Genomic DNA, 26,276 nt, shown 5'->3' on the forward strand with positions numbered 1-26,276 from the left:
AACATATGGAGAATACGGCAGGAGGGATAGGACTTCTCATTTTAACGTTTACATGTATATTTTGATGGGGTTTGCGACATGGTGTCGAGCACTGACCTGCTGCAAAGTTACCTTTATGTGTCTATCGCTGTATTGTGGCCATTTGTGTTTCAGTGCTGGACTTGAACATATTAGTTGCTTTTGATAATGATGTCCTGTGACTGTCTTCATCTGTTTCAGTAGCTACGAAATCATTCTGTCTTCCACCGCCATGCCAGTCTTTGACATCAAAATCACCATTCTTAAGGCATTGAAAACATTCTCTGCATGTTCTTCCACTAATAGTTCCCTCTCCATTGGTCTTACCAGCATTTTAAGAGCCACAGCCACAGATTTCTTCATGTTAAAGCAGAAAATTAATGGCAAGAAATGGGTACATAAGTTGACGTACTTAATCGAGAATAACCTTATGATGCAATCGCAAATCGACTAATATTTTTATGGCATTATGTTTACAGATGCCTAAGCTTATTGAATTACACCTATGACCAATCACCTGAAACCCACTTGCTGCTACTGCCGTGTATTGCAAAACAGTGGAAGCAAAATTGTAGACCTAATAGTTATTCAGTTCTTAATGTAAATTGCAGTAATATACAATATGTTTGAAACTCACGGAAAGGCATGATCTCTATCTGATAAGATGGAAAAAAAGAAGCTATTTAAATTTTCAGTGTAACTTTTGAATGATTAACAGGCAATTAACATAAATCTTTTTATACAGGAACACATCTTGCTCACCAGATTATTATTCTTTTTATCGTGCCTTTGTTCTGCATTGTGGCAGGGTCAGCATGACTACTAACAAATTTGAAATGCTTAATTTAAGGATTAGCTGCATGATGTTCCTATTGCCAATCCACTACTTCCTGGGACAGAATATGTGTACCCCAGTAGTCTGGGTGTAGTGTTATTCATGTGAAAGTGAGTGAAAGTAAGTGAAAGTTTTCTAAAGCTTGTGAATCATGTAACTGACACAGGTCTTTGGTACCAACATGGTATTCACTTAGTGGGATATGAACAACTCCCTAAAAATCACATCCAGGCTGGCCAGCGCATCTTGCCTCATTGTTAACCCGTAGTGCGGATTCGATCTGCAGCCAGCACACGGCTGTCCAGGTGGCTCTTGCCCATCTATTTATTATATATACAATCATGAGATATTTCAGCCACCAATAAGTGAAGCTTATAACAGATAGGCACATCTTTGTTTGTTGGTGTACTGTACTCACTATTACTCAATTTTTTTAATGTACTGCACAAAATTTTTTGACTCTTTGATTTTTCAAGTTAATAAGACTTTGTGGCTATGTCTCGTATGTTCTTCAGTGGATTGGGGTAGGTTGTATGAATGCACAGCCTCTCAAGCACTGTCAGGACAGATTTTATTGAAACTGAATAAAAAGTTTCTAAGACTTTTGAATCCTAGACAGGGTGATAGTTCATATTCACTGCTCCATTCTGTAGTTTCTTCACAACTTTCAAATGGTCTGTCTACCACACACACTTCTGCAGTCAGCTTACTCCGTTGCTTGATTAAATATGAAACTATTTATATGCCACTGGTGATAATTTTAGTCAGTATCTTGTACAGAGAGTGGGTTGATGAATCTGTAGTTGTTTCTTTTTCTCTCACCTGCCTTATGAAGTAAAATAATTGCAGCATTGTTCCAGTTTTGGGGAATTGTTTTCTCCTGTAGACATTGTGTACACAGTTTTGCAAGTTCCTTTTGGGGTGTATTGCTTGGCACACCTGTGGCATCGAATAAGTCTCAAGTGCCCCCAGATTTTGCCAAACGTTGAGCACCTCAGGGAGCACAGTGTTCATTTCCTGGGTATGAGCTAGGTGAACCCAGGTGTCCTGAAATAGAGATTCGTAAGTTTCACTAGTCCTCTATAACCATAAGCTCTGGGCATGTTTCAGTGAGCACTGTGCAGTGGGACAATGGAGTGTTGTGTGTTACAGGGATCTCGGCTTTGCTACCCATTTTGCGAGACTAGTATAAACTTCTCTATAAAAAAAAGACCTCAGTCTCAAAGTGAACTGTGCACCAATCACATGTCTGGCTGTTGAGATGGAAAAGTTGAACCTCTGTTGAACCTGCCGAATCTTGGTTATATAAGGCTTACGCAGGCAAGAGGGGCTACGTCTGTGTGGAGCCTTAGTTTTCCTAGTTGCTTGTGGGCTTGAGATGGAACGCTTGAGCCTGCCATTTCAGCTCCCAGTGGAATGGACATACTGTTGATATATATCAACACCCAGCCTAACAAGAGGGCTCATGTCACCAGTTGTACTGATACGGGAAGTAATGCCAGTACTTTTGATTTTAGTAACAGAATATATGCTGCTAGTCAGAATGTGTTTTTAATAGTTTCAAGGAAAGAGGGTAGCTTTGCGAAGATTTCACCTTTCTACATTTGAAAGTCTTTTGAGGGCACTGCTGGGAATCTAGAATGTGTAAAGCAACTACGAAATTGGACATTGCTGGTTCAACTTCTAGTTCCCAATAGGCAGTGGACCTGCAGAAAGCTGAACACCTTAGGGAATATGCAGTTGAAATGGAGCTATACAACACCTTAAAGTACAGCAAAGGTGTTGTGTCTTGCACAGATTGTGTAGATATTCCAAAAGAGAAACCTAGAGATTAGTGGGCTCCAGAAGGTATAATTGATGTGCAAAATACAATAAAAATGGCAGAAGGCAATCTGGTCAAATCAGACTCCTTTATCCTTGCATCTGATAGCACGAAACTTCCAGTGCATGTCAAGGTAGGTTTCCTTCTTCACTGAAATGTGCAGTCAAGCCACTTGTGGCATATGTGATAAAGAGACCCATGACGGCATCGTTTGTTCCTTTCCTCCAAGTTTATAAATTGCTCGGAGGATTATGCTGTCTGGATTAGAGACTGCAGCATCTATGTTGAAGAAAGGAAGATACAGGAACTCAAAACGTTGAAGCACATCCTGTATGGTGTGGTCGAAAGGATCTATAAGGCCACGTGGCCTACTCCATTCACTGCTTCTTTGGATGCACCTCTTCAAAAGCCTATTATGGCAGCCTAGGCCTCTACACAAATTGAGGTTGCTATGTCAGCATTGCTACCTGCATTTTTCAGGGCACTTGTAAATCTGCTGTTATTTTGACGCCCATAGCTCTTCCCGCGCTCAGAATGTCAGAAAAACTCGCAGTCACCAACATTCTGGAGCTCCCAGCACCTCCAAAGGCAGAATGTGGTTAACAGACCAGCAATCCAACTACTAGTGCCACAGCTGTTCCTCCAAAGCTATCTCAGGCAAAAAAAGACCCTAATGGTAAGTATGAACCACAGATGAAGACAGGAAGTAAACCATCTGACCATGTTGAGCTCTTTCTGTCTGACAGTTCTCACAATTCTGCTTAGGAGCGAAGGGGATATGAAGTCCTCCTGGGACACTCTCCAGCCCTCAGACAAAGCCTCCATCTGTTACAGGAAGCACACACTGGGTGAAAGAAAAACCTCACTGATACTAGAGTAGAGTATCAGTGGGTTCAGGACACACATGGAGGAACTGAAAATCGTAGCCCAGGAGCGTCTTGTATACTTGTGCTTAAAGGAAACATAATTTTAAGCTTACTGAAGTCACTGTGCTATGAGGCTGTGCCCTCCACAGCAAGGAGGACCCAACTGGGGCAGGGCCAAGTGAGGTGTAGCTGTGTTTGTCATCATTCCTCTGTACTCTTCTTGGTTACTGGCCTACAAACAGTAGCAGCTGAAGTTCGTGTGGATCAGAGGATCACTGTCTGCTCACTGTATTTACCTCTACAAGGTGCAATAGACTCTGTGGCTCCAACAGAACCTCTCCCAATCATTTCTCCTATTGGGAAATTTAATTGCCCATAATGTATTATGGGGCTTGGACCACACTTGCCCTAGGGGTTGAGTTTAGGAGACCCTCATGATATCTCAGGAGCTGTACATCAACAACATACACTATCCCACTCTTTTCTGTGCCACTGCTGGTATAGTGTGCCTCGTGTTGCCTTTCCTGCATGTCTCATGGAAAGCAATTGTATGATTGGATTTCATTATCAATTGAGTACACCAGCTAAGGTTGAAGTTTGGTTCTGTTTACTTAAAGAGAACATGTACATAAGATAACACTTTTTATTGTACCATGAACAAAATGAACAATTACCAATTGTCAGAAAATAGAGAACAACTGTACATGAAAGACATTGGACTAAAGTAGGGTCTTAAGCCATTTTACAATTAGTTGTATAATATTCACTGAACCAGTGACTGGATGCCGCAAGCAGTAAAGAATCCATACATTGGTAAGTAATGTAGATTCTCTGGAACGCAGTCGCTCAAAGCAAAGGTTTTGCCACCACATCAATTGTACACTCGTACGTATTTTAAATATATTTCAAAATTTACAATTACATGATATACTGCACTGGGTCATTCTCAGCCATTGGCCTCTCTTTCTGCTCTCCACCCCTCTCAGACACTGCCCAGTGGGAAGTAACAGATGACCTACATTTGAGTGACCACTTACACTCTGGATTCACCTACCAGATGGAGCAATACTTGAAAGGAAGATGCTGAAATCGATGATCAACAGATCTAACTGTATGCTAAGCCAGCTGGTGGCTGTGTTTGAACATCGAGGCAGCTTCTAGGAATGGGTGGATCACATCACACATGTAATCCACCATGCTGCCGACTTGTTCATTACAGAGTCATCTTTGTTGGTGGACTGATGCATGCCACTCAGCAATCCAGGTGTGGTGTATGGCTCTACAATGGTTTCAGCACTTTGTAATTTTATAAAATTTTCTTTAATGTATGTAGCCCTCTGATCAGACTTTGTATTTGACTTGTAGGTCTGAAGATGACCACAAGCATGGTCGAAACAACTCGAGAATAACATGATGAATAAATCAAACTTGGAAAAAAAAAAAAAATAATAATAATAAATAAATAAGAGCCACCCCAATGTGTGTGTGTGTGTGTGTGTGTGTGTGTGTGTGTGTGTGTGTGTGTGTGTCATAATTTCCCTGTTGCATGCACCTATATCACAGAGTAATATTGCTGCTTTATTCTTCTCCGTAGGTATCACTCTCCACCTGCTACATCTGGTTCATATTCGGATGCTACACCAGGAAATTCTTCAGCCTCAGAATGTGTGCCAGAGCACAGCATTTCCATGACTTGTGAGGGCATTTCGGACACTGTGTGTGATTCGGGCCACACGTGCTGTGAAAGAAAGAAAGTGATCTACGGATGGACAGTTTCAGGGTTGAATTACTGGCCCGAGGGCAGGGAGTTTGTGGCATCACCTCATTTCTGCCATCCCGAGTCAGTTCGTTGGGAGCTAAGACTCTACAAACTTCGTGAATGGGCATACGAAGTACGCTTCCACCTGTTGAAAAGTGAAGGAGGTCGTAGCATAAAAGTAGATCTGAGTGTTAAGGAAAAAGTACGAATGAATTGCACTCAAAAAACAGATTGTGTGATTGACGAAGGGTCAGAGTCACAGCATTGTTTCCCTTGCAAATTTTTCCTTCAGAATACAGAAGGGGTGAGGCTCGAATGTGAAATCAGTACGGTGTGCCTTGTACAGCACTGGGTAGGAGCAATTAAGCCAGTGCGGCAGTCGAGTTTCGAACAGGATCTACAGTCATTGCGACTGTCAGGAAATTTCGTAGACTTCATATTGTGTGCAGGAACTGTCGAGATGGGAGCGCACAGAGCAATACTGGCTGCCCGTAGCCCCGTCTTTGCCCGTATGCTGCAGCCGGGCTCGGAGGTATCGAAGAAGGGACGACTGGAGTTTCCAGATATGAAACCTCAAATTTTAGAAAAGGTTCTGTATTACATGTACTCGGCCGAAGCAAATAATCTTTATTGGGATGCCTCAGTGGAACTTCTGGTGGCGTTTCACAGATTTGAATTGTTCTTCCTGTGTACCGAGTGTGAGTATTGGGTGATCTGGAAACTCAGTCGGGACCGTTCTGTCGCTGTCGCTGTCACTGCAACTGCAGCTGTGTTTGCATTGGAGAACGAGCGGGATTTTTTGCTGGAGTGGACTGTGGACTTCATCGAATCAAATTTAGAAGTAGTGAAGGGCACCCGCGAGTGGAGTGAGGCAACTGAGAGGCACCGGGAAGCCGTGGAGAGAATCTGCCAACTGGTAGAAGAACGACAAAGGTATTTTTGCTAAGGAGTGTTCCACAGCTCTACAGTATGAAACTTGCAATGTATGTACACACACCAGCAGATGCTTTCAGATCATCTTGAGGTACCAGCTGATTAACACATATAGGAGGCACACTTAATTCAACATGGAAAAATTATGTCCAATAATGACAGGCATCACACATCAGTTATACTTACAAAAGCAATACCACAATGTACACACATTAACGTTATGATTTCTGAACACATTATCAAGTAATGGGTCAAAAGTTCCTTAAAATCAGATCTAAAAAAAAAAGAAAAAAAATTTGTCTCTGGATGTCTTAGTGAGTAGCATGAACTGCTCATATACATTTGGCATAACCTGTAAGCTTTAAGATTATGAACACATATTTGGAATAATTTTTTTTCTTGGAGTGATCAGCTACAGATCTCTATTTTTCTCACCACATCTGTCAAACCTTTATAACTGTCTCACATAATATATTGTTGTAAGTCTATAGTGTGAGCATGCATAATCAAATAGCATGCTGTATGAGTGCTTCCACAACTGGCCTACAGAGGTTACTTCGCAACCTGCACAGATAGCACAGCAAGTGCTGTGCCATGTGTGTGACAGCCCAGTATAGGCCCGGCATTCTGGGCCCTTGGGTCTCACCTATGTTTACTTACTTATTCCAGAATGAGATTTTCACTCTGCAGCGGAAGCTCTCCTGCGAACCTAGGTCTCCTGCGAAGATTCGCAGGAGAGCTGTGAAGTTTGGAAGGTAGGAGGCGAGGTACTGGCAGAAGTAAAGCTGTGAGGACGGTGTGAGTAGTGCTTGGGTAGCTCAGATGGTAGAGCACTTGCCTGCGAAAGGCAAAGGTCCTAAGTTTGAGTCCCAGTCTGGCACAAAGTTTTAATCTGCCAGGAAGTTTCTAACTTACTTATTGTATGCTCACCTACAAAACTGTGTATTTATCTGTTCTTTAGTTATGAGACTTTGACCCACTCTATACTCCATTCAGTGTTACTGCAAATCTCTTCATGTGGAAGCAGAATAAAACTTGGTTGGTGTTACTTTTGATATTGTGTCTGTACAATGTTACAAGATACTTGGCAATGCGTGCGCTATTCTACTCTGCACGTTTTGTTTCTTGGTTTGATATACAGCCAATATGTCAGTTGAAGAATTGCTCCAATCTCTTGTTCAACAACAGTGAGCTCCACTGACAAACAGCAGGCTCTTTCTGTGGCAATAAACAATTTGGCAGCCTCGTTGATGCACCAGGTTCCATTACCGTTGGTGCAACCTCTACTGTTTCCTCTGTATGATGAAGATGGGGACGTGTTTGAAAAATGCCTACAGCAACGTATTCAAGCTTTCAGAGTTGCTGACCCCAACTTGTGTAAGTCTTTATTTTTGTCATGGATATCTCCTTTTGTTCATCACCTTTTGTGTCAGCTAGCTCCTCTTCAGGAACCTGCCAGTTTCTCTTTCGATGAAATGTCAGTTACTCTCTAATTATCATTGGAAACATACTCACATTATTGTTGCTCACATTGAGTTCTACCACTGTCAAAAGCTGTCGCAACAGCCGTATAGAGCTCAAGCAGTGGAACTTTGTGGGCTTAGCAATCATTGCCAGTTTGTACTGAGGTCCACAAGGAGTCGTATGCTGATTCAATGGTTTGTGATGCTACAATATGCCTGACCTCTGGCAGGGACGTTCATGAACATGCTTTACAATGTGAAAATCCCCCTCTCACAGATGTTCTGAACATTGCTCAGTCTTTTGAAGTATGTAGGACATAAGAAAATCAGATAGAAGCACAGTGAGAAGTAGCCACCGTTGCTTTCTCTCCACCTCGGCCACTGTCAGTTAGCTTACAGGGGGAAGACGTGGCCGTGTAACTGCAACCTCTATGCTGCATGGGACAGTGCTGTGCTAAGCTGCAGTTAAGAGTCACAACAGCAGCTGTCTGCTCCTCTTCTGTCATGCCTATATTGTTCTGTTCAGTATGAGCAGGCTCTGTGCCTAAAGCACAGGATGACGTGCAACCATCATAAAAATATGGGAATATTGTGTCTGTGTTCAACTATCTACCTTGTTCACCAGACATGAACATGAATGTGAGCAGTATTTCCAAAGTCACAGTAGGCCCAAACAAACTACTTTGGTGTACATGTGTGTACTTGTTAAAAATGCAAGTGGACATGGCTGCAGCAGTGACTTTGTTTAATTCTCAAACCTCTTGAGATCACCGGCATTGTTCTGTCTCTCATCAGTGGGTTAATTACTACAGATACCCATACTGGTACAGTTTTCTACTTCCATACTGAAAAAGTGGTTGCTCGGCCTTTGACCTTTCTAGTAGTTGATGATGCCAACACTAAAAATTTATTTGGGTTAGATGCATTCAGAATTTTTGAGTACTCTATTTCTGATGAAGTACATCTGGTATCAGATCAGGTTCTGTACACACAACTGAATGCACTCTGCTCGGAATAATCCTCCATGTTTTTAGAAGGTTTAGGGTGTGCTACCAATTTTCAAGGCTCACATCACAGTGAAACTGATGGTGTACCTCCCTTTTTTTTTCTGTGCTCACCCAGTCCCAATAGCTTTACGGGAGCATGTCACATTGGAACTAGATTGACTTATGGCTTTGGGTGTTATCATGCTTCTTTCCTTTAGTGAATGGTCTACTCCATTGGTAATTATCAAACAACCTGGGAGAACCTTCAGCTCCGTGGTGATTTTAAAGTATCTGTAAATCCACAGTCTGTTATTGATATCTATCCCTTACCCTGTCCATGTGAAATCTCACAGCTTTCTGGAGACCAGTATTTTTTCAAACTAAATTCATCAGAAGCCTACTTACAACTGCTTCTGGATGATGATTCCAAATGTGTCCTTATAGTGACTACCCCTTCAAGTTATATCAATACCAGTGCATGCCATCCAATGTGGCTAGTGCCCCTGCCATTTTCCAGCAAGTTTTGGATGAACTCACGGCCTTCTTGTCAGATTGCATTTACTACCTTGATAATATTGGGGTCTCAGATTCCCCAACAGATGAACATTTGTAAAACCTGCATGCCTTGTTCATGGCACTGCAGGCCACCTTGAAATGTGACACGGATAAATCACAACTTTTTCTGCCATCTAACATCTATCTCAAACAATGGAAAATCCAGGATGGAATGTAAAAATACGAGAGAAGGAAAGTTGCTACTCACCATACAGCTGAGATGCTGAGTTGCGACAGGTACAATAAAAAGACTCACACGGTCATAGCTTTTGGCCATTAAGGCCTTTGTCAGCAGTAGACACACATACATCCACGCACACGCACACACTCATGCAAGCACAACTTGCACACACGTGTGTAGTATCAGAGAGCTGAAACTACACTGCGAGCAGCAGCTCCAGTGCATGATGGGAGTGGCAACTGGGTGAGGGTAAGGAGGAGACTGGGGCGGGGAGGGGGTGGGATAGTATGGTGGGAGTGGCAAACAGTGAAGTGTTGCAGTTTAGATGGAGGGTAGGAGAGAAGGTGCGGAGGGGGGAGGGGGTAAGTAGCAGAAAGGAGAGAAATAAAAATAAAAAGAAATTAAAAGACTGGGTGTGGCGGTGAAATGACGGCTGTGTAGTGCTGGAATGGGAATAGGGAGGGGGCTCGATGGGTGAGGCCAGTGACTAACAGAGGTTGAGGCCAGGAGGGTTACAGGAATGTAGGATGTTTTGCAGGGAAAGTTCCCACCTGCACAATTCAGAAAAGCTGGTGTTGGTGCGAAGGATCCATATGGCACAGGCTGTGAAGCAGTCATTGAGATGAGGGGTATCGTGTTTGGCAACGTGTTCAGCTACAGGGTGGTCTACTTGTTTTTTGGCCACAGTTTGTCAGTGGCCATTCAAGTGGACAGACAGCTTGTTGCTACATAGAATGCAGCACAGTGGATGCAGCTTAGATTGTAAATCACATGACTGATTTCACAGGTAGCCCAGCCTTTGATGGGATAGGTGATGTTAGTGACCGGACAGGAGTAGGTGGTGGTAGGAGGATGTATGGGACAGGGCTTGCATCTAGGTCTATTACAGGGGTATGAGCCATGAGGTAAGGGATTGAGAGCAGGGGTTGTGTAAGGATGGATGAGTATATTGTGTAGGTTCGGTGGACGGCGGAATACCACGGTAGGAGGGGTGGGAAGGATAGTGGGTAGGACATTTCTCATTTCAGGGCACAACAAGGGGTAGTCGAAACCCTGGCAGAGAATGTAATTCAGTTGCTCCAGTCCTGGATGGTACTGAGTTACGAGGGGAATACTTCTCTGTGGCCGGACTGTGGGACTTTGGGAGGTGGTGGGAGACTGGAAAGATAAGGCACGGGATATTTGTTTTTGTACAAGGATAGGAGGATAATTACGGTCAGTGAAGGCTTCAGTGAGACCCTCAGTATATTTAGAGAGGGACTGCTTGTCACTGCAGATGTGACGACCACGGGTGGCTAGGTTGTGTGGAAGAGACTTCTTGGTATGAAACGGGTGGCAGCTGTCGAAGTGGAGGTATTGTAGGCGGTTAGTAGATTTGATATGGATGGAGGTACTGATGTAGCCATCTCTGAGGTGGAGGTCAACATCTAGGAAGGTGGCTTTTTTGGCTGGGTAGGACCAAGTGAAGCAAATGGGGGAGAAGTTGTTGAGGTTCTGGAGGAATGTGAATAAGGTTCTCACCTTCAGTCCATATAGCAAAGATGTCATCAATGAATCTGAACCAGGTGAAGGGTTTAGGATTCTGGGTTTTTAGGAAGGATTCCTCTAGATGACCCATGAATAGGTTAGCATAGGAAGGTGCCATGCGGGTGCCCATAGCCGTACCGCGGATTTGTTTGTAGGTAATGCCTTCAAAGGAGAAGTAATTGTGGGTGAGGATATAGTTGGTCATGGAGGCTAGGAAGAAGGTTGTTGGTTTGGAATCCATAGGGCATCTGGAAAGGTAGTGTTCAATAGCAGTAAGGCCATGGGCATTAGGAATGTTAGTGTACAGGGAGGTGGCATCAATAGTGACAAGCAGGGCACCGTGTGGTAAAGGGAAAGGAACTGTGGAGAGTCGGTTGAGGAAATTGTTGGTATCTTTTATATAGGAGGATAAGTTCTGGGTAATAGATTGAAGGTGTTGGTCTATGAGAGCAGAGATTCTCTCAGTGGGGGCACAGTAACCGGCCACAATGGGGCTGTTGCTGAACACACTGCCAAACATGATATCCCTCATCTCAGTGACTGCTTCACAGCCTGTGCCGCATGGATCCTTCCCACCAACACCAGCTTTTCTGAATTGGGCAGGTGGGAACTTTCCTGCAATACATTCTATGTTCCTGTAACCCTCCTGGCCTCAACCTCTGCTAGTCACTGTCCTCACTCATCCAGCCCCCTCCCTGTTCCCATTCCAGCACTACACAGTCGTCATTTCACCGCCACACCGAGTCTTTTAATTTCTTTTTATTTTTATTTCTCTTTCTCTCCTTTCTGCTACTTAGCCCCTCCCCCCTCCGCACCTTCTCTCCTACCCTCCGTCTAAACTGCAACACTTCATTGTCCGCCACTCCTATCATACTATCCCTCCCCCTCCCCACCCCAGCCTCCTCCTCACCACCACCACCCAGTCGCCACTCCCATCATGCATTGGTGCTGCTGCTCGCAGTGTAGTTTCAGCTCTCTGAGACTGCAGACGTCTGTGCAAGTTGTGCTTGTGCTTGTGCTTTTTTTTGTGTGTGTGTGTGTGTGTGTGTGTGTGTGTGTGTGTGTGTGTGTGTGTGTGTGTGTGTGTGTGTCTACTGCTGACAAAGGCCTTAATGGCTGAAAGCAATGACCCTGTGAGTCTTTTTATTGCACCTATCGTGACTCCACTGTATGGTGAGTAGCAACTTTCCTTCTCTCGTATTGTACCATTTATCTCAGTTTTGAAGTCTCTGCTGTCCAGCATTTATGACGGCATGTTGATGCATGTTCTGCTAATGGTAAAGAGTTGCAAGCCTTTCTCGGAATGATTGTGTACCACTACCATAAATTTTTTTCCTGGTTGACCCAGCCACTTAAAGAAGTTCCTTTTCACTGGGTGCCTGCCTGTGAGCTTGCCTTTACCCTTCTAAGGTCAAAATTACACTCTGCACCTTGCTTAGTTACATTCCAACCAGTCTAATATCTTGTACTGGCCACAGTTACCTCCCAGTGTGGCCTTGGGACTGTTCTGGTATGCAAATATGTGGATGATTCCAAACTCCCTGTTACATATGCTTCCAAATCTCTGAATCAGGTGTAACAGCACTACTCACAGATAGAAAAAGAAACTCTTGCTGTTGTGACATGCTCAAAAAATTTTGTGTTTTCCTGTATGGTTCTAAGTTGTATTTGATTATTGATCATAAATTTCTAGTGTCTCTTTTCAGTCTTTTGGCCTCTTTGCCGGACAAAATGGCCCATCACATGCAGTGCTGAGCTCTGTTTTGTCACGCTATAACTGTGAGATTCATTTCTGACCCACAGCACAACACATTCATGTGGATGCCCTTTCTCCATTGCCAGCTGGCCACTATCCAACATTTGATCGGGCTGAATTGTTGTGTTTGCATGTAGACATAGAAGCCCAAAACATTGTGGATGGTCTTCCCATTACCAGTTGTCTGATTTTGGTGGATATCACGGCTGATCCTGTCTTATGTCAGGTTGTTCAGTTGGACCACCACAATTGGTCTGATGAATCACTGGGCTGAGTATTGAATCCTTTGCATAATTATTGTACTGTCTGCCACCATCTCTCAGGCCTTGGTGGTTTGTTACTGTTGCCTACTGAAGAGTTGGTGCCCAGGGTTGTGATCATCTCGGTATTGCAGCAGGGCATCATGCACCTTCTCCACCTGGACCACTGCGGTGTTTCTACATCTACGTGATTACTCTGTTATTCACAATAAAGTGCCTGGCAGAGAGTGTTCAGTGAACCACCTTAATGCTGTCTCTCTACGTTCCACTCTCGAACGGCACGTGGGAAAAACGAGCACTTAAATTTTTCCGTGCAAGCTCTGATTTGTCTTATTTTATCGTGATGATCATTTCTCCCTATGTAGGTGGATGCCAACAGAATGTTTTCGCAATCGGAGGAGAAAAGTGATTGAAACTTCATGAGGAGATCCTGTCGCAATGAAAAGCGCCTTTGTTTTAATGATTGCCACTCCAATTCACGTATCATGTCTGTAACACTATCTCCCCTATTTTGCGATAATACAAAACAAGCTGCCATTTTTTTGTACTTTTTCAACGTCATCCATCAGTCCCACCTGATGCGGATCCCACACCACACAGCAGTACTCCAGAATTGGGCGGACAAGCGTAGTGTAAGCAGTCTCTTTGGTAGACCTGTTGCACATTCTAAGTGTTCTACCAATGAATCGCAGTCTTTGGTTTGCTCTATCCACAATATTATCTATGTGATTGTTCCAATTTAGGTTATTTGTAATTGTAATCCCTAAGTATTTAGTTGAATTTACAGCCCTCAGATTTGTGTGACTTAACGTGTAATCAAAATTTAGCTGAATTCTTTTAGTACTCATGTGAATAACTTTACACTTTTCTTTATTCAGGGTCAATTGCCACTTTTCACACCATACAGATATCTTATCTAAATCATTTTACAAGTCGTTTTGATCATCTGTACAATTTCTTGTACAAAATTGCTACCCTTCCAGGTATTTACAATGAAATCGTGTGTATTGTGATAGCCTGTCCACAGTTTGCCACCCATCAAGCAGCACCACAGGCCCCTCTTCCCCCATGGCCCATCCCCCCCACAGCACCCCTGTGAGTATATTCATACTGGTTTTGCGTGTCTGTTCCTTAACTCCTTTTGGTTAGTAGTTGTTGACACTCTCTAAAAGTTTCCTCATCTGGTCCGTTGCCCATCCCCATCCACGGTTGCTGTGGTCACAGCCCTCTCCAAGATTTTTTCCTTAGAAAAACTGCCATATACACTTGCTATGTACAACAGCTCACAGTTGGTGTCTCAATATTATGAATATTTTTGTACAAAGAAGGATATCTGGCATGTTACAGCCCTTCCCTTTCATATCCAGTCCAATGAAGAGGCAGAGTGGCTGTTCTGTCCATTCGCAACCGAGATGAAAAAACTTATCACTCAATCTTCTCCCAAGGAAGCCTTCGATAGGTTCTCGAGTTCATACAGGTTCACTCTAATCGCTGACTGTAGCCCAGCGGAGCTGCTTCACAAACCTCAGCCCCGTACACTGCTCCATCTGCTGTGGCCGATGTGTGGCCAGCCACCGGAGCCTGCTTTGCCACAGTGTCGTCCGGGCTCCGCTGTCTGGGTCCATGGGTTTGGCTGGCACCCTAAGTGGATACCAGCAGGCATCCACCACTGCTGAGGCTGCTGACTCTGTGCCGTGTGGACCTTTGATGGCTCGGTGACACGACACTACGACCGGTTCCGTCCGTAAGTGACTGACCGTGCACTGGAGAGCCCTCTGCCCCTGCAACTGCCTCCACCAACTTCACTGTCACACGCATTGTGGTCCACGCCTCCTCCAACTCCTGTGCCCCCTTCACTCTATGTGCCGCCATTGTCGGGTGGAGGAATCGGCACTGGGCCACCTCCATCTATACAGCCCCTGTCGCTGCTGCAGTCTTCTCTGCTGCCTCCATTGCTGAGGGCCTGCTTGAATGTGGACACGGACACAGCACCTCCATCACTGATGCTCCCTTACGGTGGGTGCTGCACCTGTGTCTGCATCTGCTCCATTTCAGACTGTATTCGTCTGTGACAGCACAACATCAGCAGTTATCACATATTGGTGAAGACGGGGACATCTTCATAGAGGACACTTTTCTCCAAGCGGAAGGAGTGTTGTAAGCTTGCAGTATGAGCACGCATAATCAAACAGCGCACTACACAGTCGGCCTAGAGAGGTCATACCACAACCTTGACAGATGACGTAGCAAGCGCAACAGCCCAATATAAGCCCAGTTTGGCAGACCTTCGGCCTTACTTACATTTACTTACTTATTGTATGCTCACCTACGAGACTGTATATTGATGTATTCTATAGTTATGAGACTTTATTGCTTTCTATACTACACTCTGGAGGTAAAATAGTCCGCCATTCCGATCTCCGGGCGGGGACTACTCAAGAGGACATTGTTATCAGGGGAAAGAAAACTGGCATTCTACAGATCGGAGCATGAAATGTCAGATCCCATAATCGGGCAGGTAGGTTAGAAATTTTAAAAAGGGAAATGGTTAGATTAAAGTTAGATATAGTGGGAATTAGTGAAGTTCGGTGGCAGGAGGAACAAGACTTTTGGTCAGCTGAATACAGGGTTACAAATACAAAATCAAATAGGGGTAATGCAGGAGTAGGTTTAATAATGAATAAAAAAATAGGAGTGCAGGTAAGCTACTACAAACAGCATAGTGAACGCATTATTGAGGCCAAGATAGGTATGAAGCCCACACCTACTACAGTAGTACAAGTTTATATGCCAACTAGCTCTGCAGATGATGAAGAAGTTGATGAAATGTATGATGAGATAAAAGAAATTATTCAGGTAGTGAAGGGAGATGAAAATTTAATAGTCATGGGTGACTGGAATTCGACAGTAGGAAAAGGAAGAGAAGGAAACGTAATAGGTGAATATGGATTGGGGCTAAGAAATGAAAGAGGAAACCATAAGCCATCTGGTAGAATGTTGCACAGATCTTAACTTAATCATAACTAACACTTGGTTCAAGAATCATGAAAGAAGGTTGTATACATGGAAGAACCCTGGAGATACTAAAAGGTTTCAGATAGATTATATAATGGTAAGACAGATTTAGGAACCAGATTTTAAATTGTAAGACATTTCCAGGGGCAGATGTGGACTCTGACCACAATCTATTGGTTATGAACTGTAGATTAAAACTGAAGAAACTGCGAAAAGGTGGGAATTTAAGGAGATGGGACCTGGATAAACTGAAAGAATCAGAGGTTGTACAGAGTTTCAGGGAGAGCATAAGGGAACAATTGACAGGAATGGGGGAAAGAAATATAGTAGAAGAAGAATGGGTAGCTCTGAGGGATGAAGTAACGAAGGCAGCAGTGGATCAAGTAGGTAAAAAGACAAGGGCTAGTAGAAATCCTTGGATAACAGAAGAGATATTGACTTTAATTGATGAAAGGAGAAAATACAAAAACGCAGCAAGTGAATCAGGCAAAAAGGAATACAAACGTCTCAAAAATGAGATCGACAGGAAGTGCAAAATGGCTAAGCAGGCATGGCTATGGGACAAATGTAAGGATGTAGAGGCTTATCTCACTAGGGGTAAGATAGATACTGCCTACAGGAAAATTAAAGAGACCTTTGGAGAAAAGAGAACCATTTGCATGAATATCAAGAGCTCAGATGGAAACCCAGTTCTAAGCAAAGAAGGGAAAGCTGAAAGGTGGAAGGATTATATAGAGGGTCTATACAGGGGCGATGTTCTTGAGGACAGTATTATGGAAATGGAAGAGGAGGTAGATGAACATGAAATAGAAGATATGATACTGCGTGAAGAGCTTGACAGAGCACTGAAAGACCTAAGTGGAAACAAGGCCCCAGGAGTAGACAACATTCCATTGGAACTACTGATGGCCTTGGGAGAGCAAGTCCTGACAAAACTCTACCACCTGGTGAGCAAGATGTACGAGACAGGCGAAATTCCCTCAGACTTCAAGAAGAATATAATAATTCCAATCCCAAAGAAAGCAAGTGTTGACAGATGTTAAAATTACCGAACTTACCAGTTTAATAAGTCACAGCTGCAAAATACTAACGTGAATTCTTTACAGGCAAATGGAAAACTGGTAGAAGCCGACCTCGGGGAAGATAAGTTTGGATTCCGTAGAAATGTTGGAACACGTGATGCAATACTGACCCTACGACTTTAGAAGAAAGATTAAGGAAAGGCAAACCTACGTTTCTAGCATTTGTAGACTTGGAGAAAGCTTTTGACAATTTTGACTGGAATACTCTCTTTCAAATTCTGAAGGTGGCAGGGGTAAAATACAGGGAGCAAAAGGCTATTTACAATTTGTACAGAAAGCAGATGGCAGTTATAAGAGTCGAGGGACATGAAAGGGAAGCAGTGGTTTGGAAGGGAATGAGACAGGATTGTAGCCTCTCCCCGATGCTGTTCAATCTGTATATTGAGCAAGCAGTAAAGGAAACAAAAGAATAGTTCAGAGTAGGTATTAAAATCCATGGAGAAGAAATAAAAACGTTGAGGTTTGCTGATGACATTGTAATTCTGTCAGAGACAGCAAAGGACTTGGAAGAGCAGTTGAACGGAATGGACAGTGTCTTGAAAGGAGGGTATAAGATGAACATCAACAAAAGCGAAACGAGGATAATGGAATGTAGTCAAAAGAAAGTTGGGTGATGCTGCGGGAATTAGATTAGAAAATGAGACACTTAAAGTAGTAAAGGAGTTTTGCTATTTGGGGAGCAAAATAACTGATGATGGTTGAAGTAGAGAGGATATAAAATGTAGACTGGCAATGGCAAGGAAAGCGTTTCTGAAGAAGAGAAATTTCTTAACCTCGAGTATTGATTTAAGTGTCAGGAAGTTGTTTCTGAAAGTATTTGTATGGAGTGTAGCCATGTATGGAAGTGAAACATGGATGATAAATAGTTTAGACAAGAAGAGAATAGAAGCTTTTGAAAAGTGGTGCTACAGAAGAATGCTGAAGATTAGATGGGTAGATCACATAACTAATGAGGAAGTTGTTGTTGTTGTTGTGGTCTTCAGTCCTGAGACTGGTTTGATGCAGCTCTCCATGCTACTCTATCCTGTGCTAGCTTCTTCATCTCTCAGTACCTACTGCAAACTACTTCCTTCTGAAGCCGCTTAGTGTATTCATCTCTTGGTCTCCCTCTATGATTTTTACCCTCCACGGTGCCCTCCAATGCTAAATTTGTGATCCCTTGATGCCTCAGAACATGTCCTACCAACTGATCCCTTCTTCTAGTCAAGTTGTGCCACAAACTTCTCTTCTCCCCAATCCTACTCAATACCTCCTCATTAGTTACGTGATCTACTCACCTTATCTTCAGCATTCTTCTGTAGCACCACATTTCTAAAGCTTCTATTCTCTTCTTGTCCAAACTAGTTATCGTCCATGTTTCACTTCCATACCTGGCTACACTCCATACAAATACTTTCAGAAACGACTTCCTGACCCTTAAATCTATACTCGATGTTAACAAATTTCTCTTCTTGAGAAACGCTTTCCTTGCCATTACCAGTCTACATTTTATATCCTCTCTACTTCGACCATCATCAGTTATTTTATGATGAGGTATTGAATAGAATTGGGGAGGAGAGGAGTTTGTGGCACAAGTTGACGAGAAGAAGGGAATGGTTGGTAGGACATGTTCTGAGGCAATAAGGGATCACCAATTTAGTACTGGAGGGCAGCGTGGAGGGTAAAAATCGTAGAGGGAGACCAAGAGATGAATACACTAAGCAGATTCAGAAGGATGTAGGCGGGCAGTAGGTACTGGGTAATGAAGAGGCTTGCACAGGATAGAGTAGCATGGAGAGCTGCATCAAACCAGTCTCAGGACTGAAGACCACAACAACAACATACTACATTCACTGTTATTGTGAATCTCTTCATGTGGAAGCAGAATAAAATTTGAGACTTCCAGGCAGAATAAAACTATGTGCTGGAGCGAGATTCAAGGAGAAGAATATTACTGTTTAACGTCCCGTCGACAACGAGGTCATTAGAGATGGAGCACAAGCACACGAGATTCGAATTTGGGACCTTTGTCGTTTGCGGGGAAGTGATTGAGCTACCAAAGCACAAGTAACAACCCATCCTCACAGCTTTACTGCCACCACCGGTATGTCATATCTTGCCTTTCAAACCTCACAGAAGTTCTCGTGCAAAACTGGTAAGGCAAAGATCCTGAATTCAAGTGTTATTAATCTGTTTAGAAGTTTCATATCAGCACCCACTCTGCTGCAGAGTGAAAATTTCATTCCAAAATAAAACTTGGTTTGTGTTACTTCTGGTATTGGGTCCATACGGTTTAATTACATTTTGTCAATCCTTCAGTGATTTGCTGATTAGGTAAATACTCCTATGTCCATTACTAGCTTGTGCTGTAAGAATTCCCAACACGATTGTATTGACATACTGAAGATGATGGGACCTCCTTTCAGTAACATAGTAACATCATTAGCACAGTTAAATGGCTGCTGTTCCAAAAAGTAGAATCAGTATTATATTTTATTTAATTTTCAATAAGTGACTGCTGGCCAGGGTGGCCGAGTGGTTCTAGGTGCCACAGTCTGGAACCGCGCGACCACTACAGTCACAGGTTCGAATCCTACCTCGGGCATGGACGTGTGTGATGTCCTTAGGTTAGTTAGGTTTAAGTAGTTCTAAGTTCTAGGGGACTGATGACCTCAGAAGTTAAGTCCCATAGTGCTCAGAGCCATTTAAACCAATAAGTGACTCTTATTCCGCATACCTAATAATGGGGGAGGTCTCCACTGTAACATCTCTTGTGTTACCATGTGTGTGTGTTTCTCATACACCTGCTTCCATTCAAAGCAGTATTTAAGACAGTTTCAAATAATGTCAGTGAATAGCAACTCTTCCTTGCACAACAATGTGTTCTATCACTGCGATAATGAAACACTTATATTCATATTGTTCAGATAATGTTTCATCACCTTAGATGAGAAGTCTTTGAGGAAATCTGCAACCATGATGGCACTAATGACACACATGTCATGGTCACCAAAATTTTTTCATTATTTTTAATTTCTGATGATGTGTTTTAGATTACCCCACCACCAGATCTGTGGCATAAGAATACAGTGTAACATGTACTAGAGACACCTTTAGGGTAAATTTCGAAGCTGTAACGCCATTAGATAAACATATTTTATTGAACCTAATTTTCATCACACTAAGCATAATGTTACGTATAGAAATGTACCACAGTTTTACATCTGCATATATCCAGTGAGGCAAATATTTCATCACCTTAGACAAGAAGTCTTTCAGAGATCTGTGACTGTGTTGACACTAATGATTATACACTTGTATTGGTCGCCAAAAATTATTCTGTATTTTCAACTTCTCATGACATGTTTGGGCTTCCCCTTCATCATAACTGTGGCATAAGAGTTCAGTGTGAGACAAAATAGAGAAATATTCATTACAGTGAAATGCTCTGATGAGGGGGTAACTCAAAATGCATCATTAGAAGTTCAAAATAAAGAACAAAATTTTGGCAACTGAGGCAAGTGCATAATTGTCAGATAATATTATCATTTTAAGTTTTGGCAAAGTACTTGAAGATCAGTTAAACGAAACAGATGGTATGTTGAGAACAGGTTGTCAGACAAATGTTAATAAAAGTAAAATGTGAGTAATGAAGTGTAGCCAGGTGCTGGTGGGGTGAGGATGGGGAATTAGATTAGAAAATGAGGCACTAGAGGTAGTAAACAGAGTTCTGCTATTTGAGCAGTTGAATAACTGATGACTGTAGAACTGAAGAGAATGTAAAATGTAGAATAGATAATAGCCTTCCTGAAAATAAGAAAATATTAACATTGAATGTAAATTTTACCATTAGAAAGTCTTTTTTATTTTATTTGTCTGGAGTGGAGCATTATTCAGAAGTGAAACATAAACTTTAGATGAAACAGGCAAGAAGAGACTAGAAGCTTTGGTATGTAGTGTCCCTGAAAATTTTTGAATATTACATGGGTAGATGGAATAACTAATTGAAAGGAACTGATTTCAATTTAGTAGAAAAGAGCTTTGTGGCACAACTTGAGTAAATGAAGGGGTAATAGAATGAAGGCTTTCATGACTGAATGACATTGCTGCTGGTAAACCTTCCATGAAACTCTTCTGTTCCTAACATTTCACCCAGAACTGCACTGGACATCTTCCACAGCATTGCTCCTCCATTGAGTCTTACCAACTCATGGATCAGACATCTAAGAGCAACATATGCGCTGTAGAAAAGGGTACGTGGCCAGAGTTACGTGTGATAAGCAGAGATGATCCTGTCAGAGATAAAACTTAACTATTGATTGTTGTCTTGTCAAAGATAACAAACTGTTTAATGATTCAGGAGAGCCACTGTCCATATGTTGCTAAGTTTCATTGTTTCTTCATTCCCATGGAAATTATCCCTATGTTTTATAGTTCATGTTATGAAACAATGAACATATAGTGTGTGCAGTGACTGATAATGAGGTATGAGTGAACACTGGCATTACATTATTTAATAAGTTATTTGTAAAAATAGTATTGTATACCAGGAGTAAATCTAATGATTGTCTCTAACTATAAGTGTGTAAATATATGTGTATACGAATTAGCTTATTTTAAATTGGTCTAAATTTGTAAATACTTTGACATGTCGTATATCCTTGTAAAAAGAGACCTACGGATGAATAAAGCTGCTACTAGTAAATGCAATCTGAAAACAAAGGAGGTAGGTTACAGTACACTTGTTCGCCCACTGCTTGAATACTGCTCAGTGGTGTAGGATCCGTGCCAGATAGGGTTGATAGAAGAGATAGAGAAGATCCAACAGAGAGCAGTGCGCTTCGTTACAGGATCATTTAGTAATCGCGAAAGAGTTACGGAGATTATAGATATACTCCAGTGGAAGACTCTGCAGGAGAGACGCTCGGTACAGGCTTTTGTTGAAGTTTCGAGAACATACCTTCACCGAGGAGTCAAGCACTATATTGCTCCCTCCTACGTATATCTCGCGAAGAGACCACCACACACCGTCAGGTGGCTTGCGGAGTATGGATGTAGATGTAGATGCAAATGTACAACTACTACTACTACTACTACTACTACTACATTGTCATAGATAAAATTTTTGTTTCAAGAAACTTCATGCTGTGCTTCAGTCAACTTTTCTGAAACTAAAATTTTGTCTAAGATGGTGAACTATTATCCACAGCTATGTAGAGAAGCCATTGAAATATATACACTTAGGAATAATGTTAATAGGTAAGAAAAGACCATGAAACTTAGCGGGATATGGACAGTAACTCTGCTGAGTCACTAAACTGTTTTTTTTTTTTTTTTTTTTTTTTTTTTTTTTTGACAAGATGACAATTGATAGTTAAGTTTTATCTTTGTCAAAGATCATGTGTGACTCTGGCCATGCTCCATTTCTGTAATATATATGTCATTCTCAGACATCCAACCCACCAGTCAGCAAGACTCAATGGAGGAGCAACACCACCGAAGATGCCCAGTGCAGTTCTGGACAAAATGTTAGGAACAGACCACAACCTTATACCATAAAAGGTTTACCAGCAGAAAGCGAAGGGATATTTAGATGGGATACATTCTTAGGCATCAAGGAATTGTCAGTTTGGTGACTAGAGTGGATTACAGACAAAACAACTACTTTAAAAATGGTGTTGTATTGCTTTTAACTGTTATAATGGAATTTACACCATTTTTAAGCATCTGCAAAACATAATACAATGTACTGACAACAATATAAAATGGGGTTAGAACTAATTTTGTAGTTTGTTGACATTCACGTACTTATGAGATTTTTGACATGCAGGTTGATGTTGGACAGAGATTACAATGCATATGCATCAAAAAGCAACCAGTCAATGGCACTAGTCAATTAGCAATTATGACAATACATTTTATGTAGTGTAATTTTGAATGAATAGTGTATATCTTGAATGGTTGACATGTCCAAAAGTGTGCACTTATAATGCATTAGAGTAAATGTCTAAAGCAGTTGCGAAAAGTTTTATTTCTGAGGTCTACTTGTTCATTAAGAATATAAAGGCTCAGCATTAGTTAAACTGTCAAACAGCAGGGATGGATTCCTGACTGAGAATGGAGGAAAAAAGGAAAGGTCCTATGAACATGTGTCCGGAAGTGCATCACTACCATGGTAGATGGCACTGACAGAAGACAGTTCCTCTGACCACATGCCATATGTTCCTTGCATGTCGCAGACTATGTGATGGATTCAGTGTACTGTAAGCAGCCAAATGGTCCGGTATTCATGTTGGGAACATGCCGAGATGGTGTTCGTATATGGCCAAGAAGGCGGAAATGGTCGAGAGGCAGTACGGCTGTATGAAAATGACTACCCTCACAAACGCCAACCACATCTCAGAACATTTCAAGCCCATTTTGGGTATTTGTGTGATCGATGGTCCTTTCAGACAGATGAACGTGCAGGGAGGTAGCAGACTGTGCGTACACAAGACCTGGAGGACCGGGTTCTACAGGATATTGAGACAAACCCAACTACAAGCTCCAGGCAAGCAGTCTGCCAATAGCCAAAGTACGGTTACTTGTATCCCGCATGACAGCCGCTACTATCCTTGTCACCTACAACACACAAGGAACACACGGCATGTAATCAGAGGAACTGTCATTCGTCTGTGCCATCTACTGTGGCAACAATGCATTTGTGGACACATGTTCACAGGGCTCTTTTCCTCCATTTCCAGTAAGGAATCCATCCCTGCAATTTTGTTAATGTTCACCCTGTATCATGGTCGTTCTTGGAAGGAGCTATAAATCTCAATTGTTTCTAGAGTGTCCATTAATCTGCCTGCCTTTCTCTACAGTATGTAGTACCTTTAAAGGTTCCTTCGTGCTGCTGGTATTATGATTGTAGTGTTGTAGTTGTGCACTAAATGAAGATTTACAGTTCTCACTTATGTTTGTGTGCTCCCTACTTTGTTGTTTGTGCAAAATAAAGTAGGGATGATAATGAGACACACCACCCACAAAACAAAACCATTTACATAATATGTAACCTATAAAATCAAATGTGGTGAATGTGAAAATTTCTGTGTGGGGCAAAAAAGTAGATGTTTCTCCACCAGATTCAGAGAGCACACAAACATAAGCAAGCACTAGAAATCTTCATTTATTGCACACCTGCAGAATGATGATCATAATATTAGCAGCATCAATGAATCTTTGCAAGGAAGAGGAAAGCAGGTTAAAGGGCATTCTGGAAGAAATTAGATTTATTGTATTTTCAAACAACAACCACAATATACATGGTGTTGCAAAACTTGATGGAAAATCTTTGGATGGATTCCTCATATAACAAGGAGAAGAAAAGTCTAGTAAACATGTGCTCCAAAAATGCATACATTAAGAGCCACGAGCACCCCTTCATCTTTGATACTGTGAAATGAATCTGTTCTACTGAAGGTGAACAATAGGTCATAGCTCTTCAGGAAAGCGAGGAACTTGCAGTAAAAGCAATTTGCTTCATAGTAGCAAAGGTGAAGTCCTCATAGCTCTTAAGGCATGCAGTTTAGAGTCCACATTCACTAAACTCTCTTTCATCTTATTTATTTATTATAATAACCCTTTCGGAGGGTACAATAAATCAACTTTGGTTTCTTTGAGAGTGTTGCTCCTTTTCCTCCAGTGTCCACTTTCTTTCTTTTGCAGACCACTTTCTTTCCTGAAATCCTGTCTTTTGTGTTGCTTTTTTAAAAAGTGTTTTGTTAGCTATTATGTCCATTCCAATTCCTGTGTTTTTCATACCTTTGTCAATTTCAGTGAACCATGTATGTTTTTATTTGTAGCTGTTTATTAAGGTTTATTAAGTTGAAGATCTTCTTGGTTAATCTGTTAGTATCTATTCGGTGTATGTGTCCATAAAATTGTAGTCTTCTTTTCCTCATTACATCAGTTAGCATTTCCATTTTCAAGTAGAGTCTTTCGCGACTCCTTCGATCGACAGGCTTAGGCCTGTCCCACCCCTCATTAAATCGACCAAGACTTATACGAATAATTGTAAGAACAGTTATTATTATTATGTTCTTTCAGTTTGTTTTTGGGTTTACAGAAATACTGTGGGAAGAAAGTTTATTTATGTTGCAGATAACGTGGAAGACGTTGCCCAACGATCACCACGAAAGTTCGACGTAGCGGCAGGTGGGCAAGGAATAAAATGAATGCTGCAAACTACCGCGAGCCACAGAAGAGCCTGGGCCATGAGGGCGTCAAGCTTCCTAGGTCGTTGTTGGACAGCATCAAAGGCAGAGAGAGATTCTGCTTCCTCTTTGTAAACAGATCGATCGAGTCTTAGAAGGTTCATGTAAAACGTATAGGCGGGTGACACATTAGGTGGGACCCGATGCCTGTAATACTTCCACAGTTATTAAAAAGTTGTTAAATGGCAAAACCAATAGTTCATCATTTATATAGATAAAAAGTAGTAAAGATATAGGAAAGGAAGAGTTGCGGCGTCAGAACGAAAAGTGATACATCGCTCAGCAATGAAGAAGGGAGTAAGCAGCGGACGTTACGTGGTGAAAACATATCAACTGATAAAATAGTAAGTCTGTAATTAAGTATAAAGCCATGTAACACTGCAACTCCGTCTGTAGCAGCAAATGATGGGCTGTGCAGATCGTAAACCAGGCCCCCAACATCTCCACTGGTCACTTTTGCCAGAGGGAGAACTTAGACACCCGTGCTTTCCAGATGTGAAGCACACCGAACTGTCGCTCAAGTATCTCTTGTTCTACTCCGATGAGGAAACACCCCCAGCCATGCTCTTGGCAGCTCGCCCACACAACACCACATGGCTTGCATCATCACCTGCCACATTTTTCTGTTGTATGTGTAAACCGCAGAATTCTCATCCTACGTTCAGTGTCAGTGACCTATCATAGTTCATTTAACAAGAGGAGTGCTACTGTGTTTTTCTGCACCACATCCTCATATGCGTTTCCTTGAGGTGCTTGCCAAATGTCTTGTTTGTCCTTCCGGTATCAGCAATTGGAATACTGTATGCAGCATAGTGGAAATAGTGTAGTGAAGTCCAGTGCACACCAGGCGTATCAGGCGGGTTTATTACAATTCTATCCCTGACCACTTTGGCACCCCTTTGCCACCAAGCACACTATAGAAATAGGTTTCCCCATGCCGCCAGAGGACATCGAACAAAGGCCATTTGTGGTGTGTCCTGTCCA

The 26,276-nt window shown here is 42.2% G+C and overlaps 1 protein-coding gene across 1 annotated transcript in view; it reads left to right on the forward strand.

The window, feature by feature from the left end:
- Positions 1-25,443, forward strand: part of LOC124717166 — a 55,778-nt gene extending 30,335 nt beyond the window's left edge. The window contains exons 3-4 of the mRNA XM_047243936.1: positions 5,136-6,233; positions 25,180-25,443. Coding sequence (XP_047099892.1) covers positions 5,136-6,233; positions 25,180-25,183 — 1,102 coding nt within the window. The 3' untranslated portion in view covers positions 25,184-25,443. The remainder of the gene's footprint in view (positions 1-5,135; positions 6,234-25,179) is intronic.
- Positions 25,444-26,276: the final 833 nt, after the last annotated feature.

The sequence above is a fragment of the Schistocerca piceifrons genome, chromosome 9, assembly GCF_021461385.2.
Source record: "Schistocerca piceifrons isolate TAMUIC-IGC-003096 chromosome 9, iqSchPice1.1, whole genome shotgun sequence".
In the NCBI taxonomy this organism is placed as follows: domain Eukaryota; kingdom Metazoa; phylum Arthropoda; class Insecta; order Orthoptera; family Acrididae; genus Schistocerca; species Schistocerca piceifrons.